This window comes from Gossypium raimondii, chromosome 4 (genome assembly GCF_025698545.1).
Source record: "Gossypium raimondii isolate GPD5lz chromosome 4, ASM2569854v1, whole genome shotgun sequence".
Taxonomy (NCBI): domain Eukaryota; kingdom Viridiplantae; phylum Streptophyta; class Magnoliopsida; order Malvales; family Malvaceae; genus Gossypium; species Gossypium raimondii.
The window spans coordinates 46,730,235-46,734,620 of NC_068568.1; the positions used below are offsets into that span (position 1 = coordinate 46,730,235).

Genomic DNA, 4,386 nt, shown 5'->3' on the forward strand with positions numbered 1-4,386 from the left:
ATCACCAAGTTCACTATTTATTAATTATATTTACATTTATATTATTAGAAATTGATAATTTGATTCAATCGCTTGCTAATAATATTTATCAGATTTTTTAATAAAAATAATATTTTAATTATTTATTAAAAGTTTATTAGATACCAATACACTTAAATAAATACTAAATCAACAAAAGGTTTTTTTTTGTTTTTTGGTGAATTACTGCCCTAATTAACACTATTTTTTTAACCACTGAAATTTTATTTTTTTAGAATTAAACTCTTTTATCTTACATAATTACATTACATTAAAGAAAAGAAAAATAAGCACATCATCATGCATTACATGAAAAGCATAACTGAAGTAAATACTAAATCAAAGGTATAACAGAAGTGATGGAGATGGAGGGACCGGTATAGTCATTGTTCCTTCCAACATCAAGATCACATTTTTCATCGGTGGACGCAAATTGGGATCATCTTGAATGCACCAAAGCCCCACCTTCACAAATCTTTCCACCATTAACATGTCCACTTCTTCTTCACCTTCCACAAGCTTATTCAATTCTCCCCCAATAAAGCAACTGTATACCCATGTAGAAAGTAGTATCTCATCTGCACTAGAAACTTGTACTTCTATGTTGCTTCTGCAACATATGATCTCCAATAGTATCACTCCGAAACTGTATACATCGACTTTTACTGACACCAATCCACTGCTTTGCCATTCAGGTGCCGAGTACCATGCTGTTCCTTTGGTCCTAGGGGTACTGCATGTTTGATTAGGCCTCAATAGCTTTGCCAATCCAAAATCTGAAATCTTTGCAGTCAATGAATCATCCAAGAGTATGTTATGGGGCTTGAGGTTGCAATGGATGATACACCCCTCACACTCTTCATGTAAATAAAGGATACCTTTAGCTACGTCCAATGCAATTCGGGCTCTCTCTTTCCACACTGGGCGTTTATTCATGTTGAACAGAAAGTTTGCCAGTGAGCCATTGCCCAAGTATTCATAAACGAAGAGCTTCCTTGAACCTTCCACACAAAAACCAAGCAATCGGACCAAGTTCCTGTGATTAGTTCTTCCAATGACTGTCATCTCGGTTCGAATCTGATCTGTTTCTCCTTCGTTAACTTTCTCCAGTCTTTTAACGGCAATAGTTTTACTTTTACCATCCCCTGGCAAAATTCCTTTATAAACTGTCCCAAATGAACCTTTACCTAACTCATCTTGAAAACCATGTGTTGCTTCATCTAGCTCATCGAAAGTGAATGATCGTAGCGTAAACTGCTCGGTTAATACTGAACTTTTATTTTCTAAAAGCTTCTTATAATTTTGGACTCGGTGCCTGTATAATAAGAAGCTACATATTGCAATCACAAAACACAAGCTTGTAACGGAACCCAAACTTAAGCCCATAGTTAAAATGAGGCTTTGGTTTCCTTCGCTTATCAATATTTGACTTGTTTCAGGTGGGGGGCTAATGGTGCTACCCAGGATAAACTTGATGAAGGCTGTGGTTGTTATATTTCCATGTCTTTTACCATATTTGAGCGGTAGCCTATACATCCTGCAGCTTTTTCGGTCAGAATAGAGAACTCCGCCGCAGGAGCAATCCTCCTGGCAAGCTTTCTTACAGTCTTCCTTCTCCAAGTTAGGCTTCACAGAATAAGGATCACCAGCCCAATACATATTGTCTAAGGTAGTGATGTTGTAGTGTATCACTAGATCTTTCCTTGCCACGCACCCATCTATAGTGAAATTCTGAGAGCAGCCCAGGGATTTGGTATTCTCGTCGATAAATGTGAAACCAGGATAGCAATAGCACTCAGTGTCCTTACCCCTGCTGGAGCAGTAGCTGTTCAGCCCACATTGACCTTTAGCATCACATTCATCATTCAGAATCTGCCACTTGTGTGAGATAGTATTGCTTTCGAGTTGATGCGAGTACAATCTGAAATTTCCGTCAGGATCAAGGGTTGCTCTGTAGATAATCATTGTTTCGTTCCCAGTTGCGGAGAGGTTTGCCAAAACGTTTTCTTGGTGGAATTTTGGTGATGAATACATTGCTAGAACTCCTCTCTCATTGAGATTCAACACAGAAAAATACCAACCATTAGTCCCAGTGTCCCAGTATGCATCACTAGGATCAAGTTCAGCAGGATTATTTGCATAGGCTACAAGGTTACCATCATTCTGCATTCTCAACAAATATAGCCCAGATGAATGGTTTGACCTTGACACACTGGAAATCAACTGGTTATGAGAACCGCTTAAATTCTGGCCTCCTAATATTGTGTCCGTTGGAAAATTAAAGCTCTCCCAAACAACAGTCCTATTCTGGTAGAGCATGAAATTCCCGGTGTCCAACATAGAAGCTGCATCAACAGATACTGACATGGTCGGATTCACAATGATTTTTTCCATGCCGTCCTCAGTCCGAAGAAGCAACCTGCCTTGTGTTGTGAATTCCAAGGTAGCATTTGAGGAGACAGGCGGATCGTCTCGATTTGCAGTCCAGACAGTGGTGTTTTCTGACCAGCCAACAAGCCAGATTCCAACCGAATAGCCATTGCCTTGCGGATAGAAACCAAATCGGAAATACCCTGAAGATGAGGGCCATGAACTAGGGTGTTTTCCGGCATAAAGTGAAGAAGCTGGTTGGATGATGCTCGACTCGTTTTCTTGAGCTATAATAATAACATGTAAAGAAAGGAGGAGTAGAAGGAGAATATCTGACTCTAGTAAATTAGCCATAGTTACGTTTGGAAATGTAAGGAGATGAATAAACAAGTTAAAGAGAAAATTGGAAAGCTAAGCATTAATAGTCACAGAACATTTGGATTCGTCCAGCAACAGTGTTCCAATTTGCTTTTTAACTGGTTTATTCGTCTCCTTACATCACTAAACCTAACTATGACTCATTTACTACAGTCAGATATTCTCTTTCTATTCATTCTCCTTTCTTTACATCACCAAACCTAACTATGGCTGTTATGCGGCTGTTAACCTGACACAGATTTCACTATGATACTAATATAGCATGGGTTTGGATGGGGAAACACTGCGATGCAATGCGTTTAGTTTAGTTTATTTTTTATCTCATATTATCGTATCGTATATAATCTTATTTTATTGTCATTATTAATTTTCCACTTAATGTAAATAAATATACCGCCTATTTAAACTCACTCTAAAATCTTGACATGACTTGACTGAATTGACATTTTATTTTTTATATTAAAAATAGTCTTTGGTAACAGGTGAATTTGAAATAAAAAACAACCACCCTTTTTATTAAGAAATCCTCCTCCAAAAAGAAATTAAACCCTTTCTTAGAGAATGTATCAATTAAGTTTTTAACTAACCATTTTTAAATAATATATTTCTTAAATAAAGTCTTTAGTTTTGATGAAAATAATATCTTCGTTAGGCGTTTTGACTAATTAAGCTCACCATTGATTATTACAGTATTAACATAGTCATTAATATCCACCAAATCAACCTTCACTAATATCCTTGAATCAACCATCACGATATTGACATTGTAGTTCAATTTAACAAAAAATATAAAATTATTAAAAATTCAAATTGAAAATGAATATAGATAAATAGACATCTAAATTTATTTAAATCTGGACATTTATTTATCCATGTTCATTATAATTTATAGGCATAATTCTTTTAAAATATAAAAAATAAAAGAAATTATTAGAGCATGGAAAAATTATTTTAAAAATGGAAGTGGTGATTCTTGCTTCTTCTTCTTTTTTTTTCTATCTCACAATAGATAAATATAAATTTTATAGTTCTTGCTATAGATTTTTTTTATCTAATTTGCTAATTATAGTATTGGTATTTGATATATTTTTAGGGACATTTTTCCAACCAGTAGTTAACTCCAATACAAGATATAAAGACGCAATGTTGAAAACCTCATATGTTGCTTGATAGTTAGAGTGTTTATCGCCCTAGGTATAGACTGGGTTTAAGTCGTGTTAGTTACATTGCTATTAAGGCTTTGCTCTCTTAATGTAATTCACCAAAACAAAAATATAATGTTGAAAAACACACTTATTAATTGCGATTAAATATGTCCATAAAATAAAAAAGTGAAACTTACAATAATAAATTTATTTATTGAAATGGTAAAGCATACAATTTTCAGTATTAATGAATATTATAATTTTAAAATTTTATTATAAAAGGATTTACATGTTCCGAGAAAGCAAAATCGCCATTTCTTTTATATAAATATATATATAATTTTAATACCTTACCTTTTGATATATTTTTTATAATTTTAATTTTTATGATTTAAAAATCAGGTCCAAAATAAACCTAAATAAATGGAATAACAAGAAAAGCAAGTATCACTTCATAAATTATGTACGGCGACTT

The 4,386-nt window shown here is 34.2% G+C and overlaps 1 protein-coding gene across 1 annotated transcript; it reads right to left on the bottom strand.

Moving 5' to 3' along the window:
* Positions 1–264: 264 nt before the first annotated feature.
* On the bottom strand, positions 265–2,836 carry LOC105779407 (G-type lectin S-receptor-like serine/threonine-protein kinase LECRK1). Its single transcript, XM_012603145.2, has one exon. It carries the CDS (start codon positions 2,740–2,742, stop codon positions 358–360), a length of 2,385 nt encoding a protein of 794 aa, XP_012458599.1. The 5' UTR covers positions 2,743–2,836; the 3' UTR covers positions 265–357.
* Between the last annotated feature and the right edge of the window lie 1,550 nt (positions 2,837–4,386).

Coding starts and splice junctions, on each gene's coding strand:
- LOC105779407 (XM_012603145.2), bottom strand. CDS start 2,742: ATGGCTAATTTACTAGAGTCAGATATTCTCCTTCTACTCCTCCTTTCT.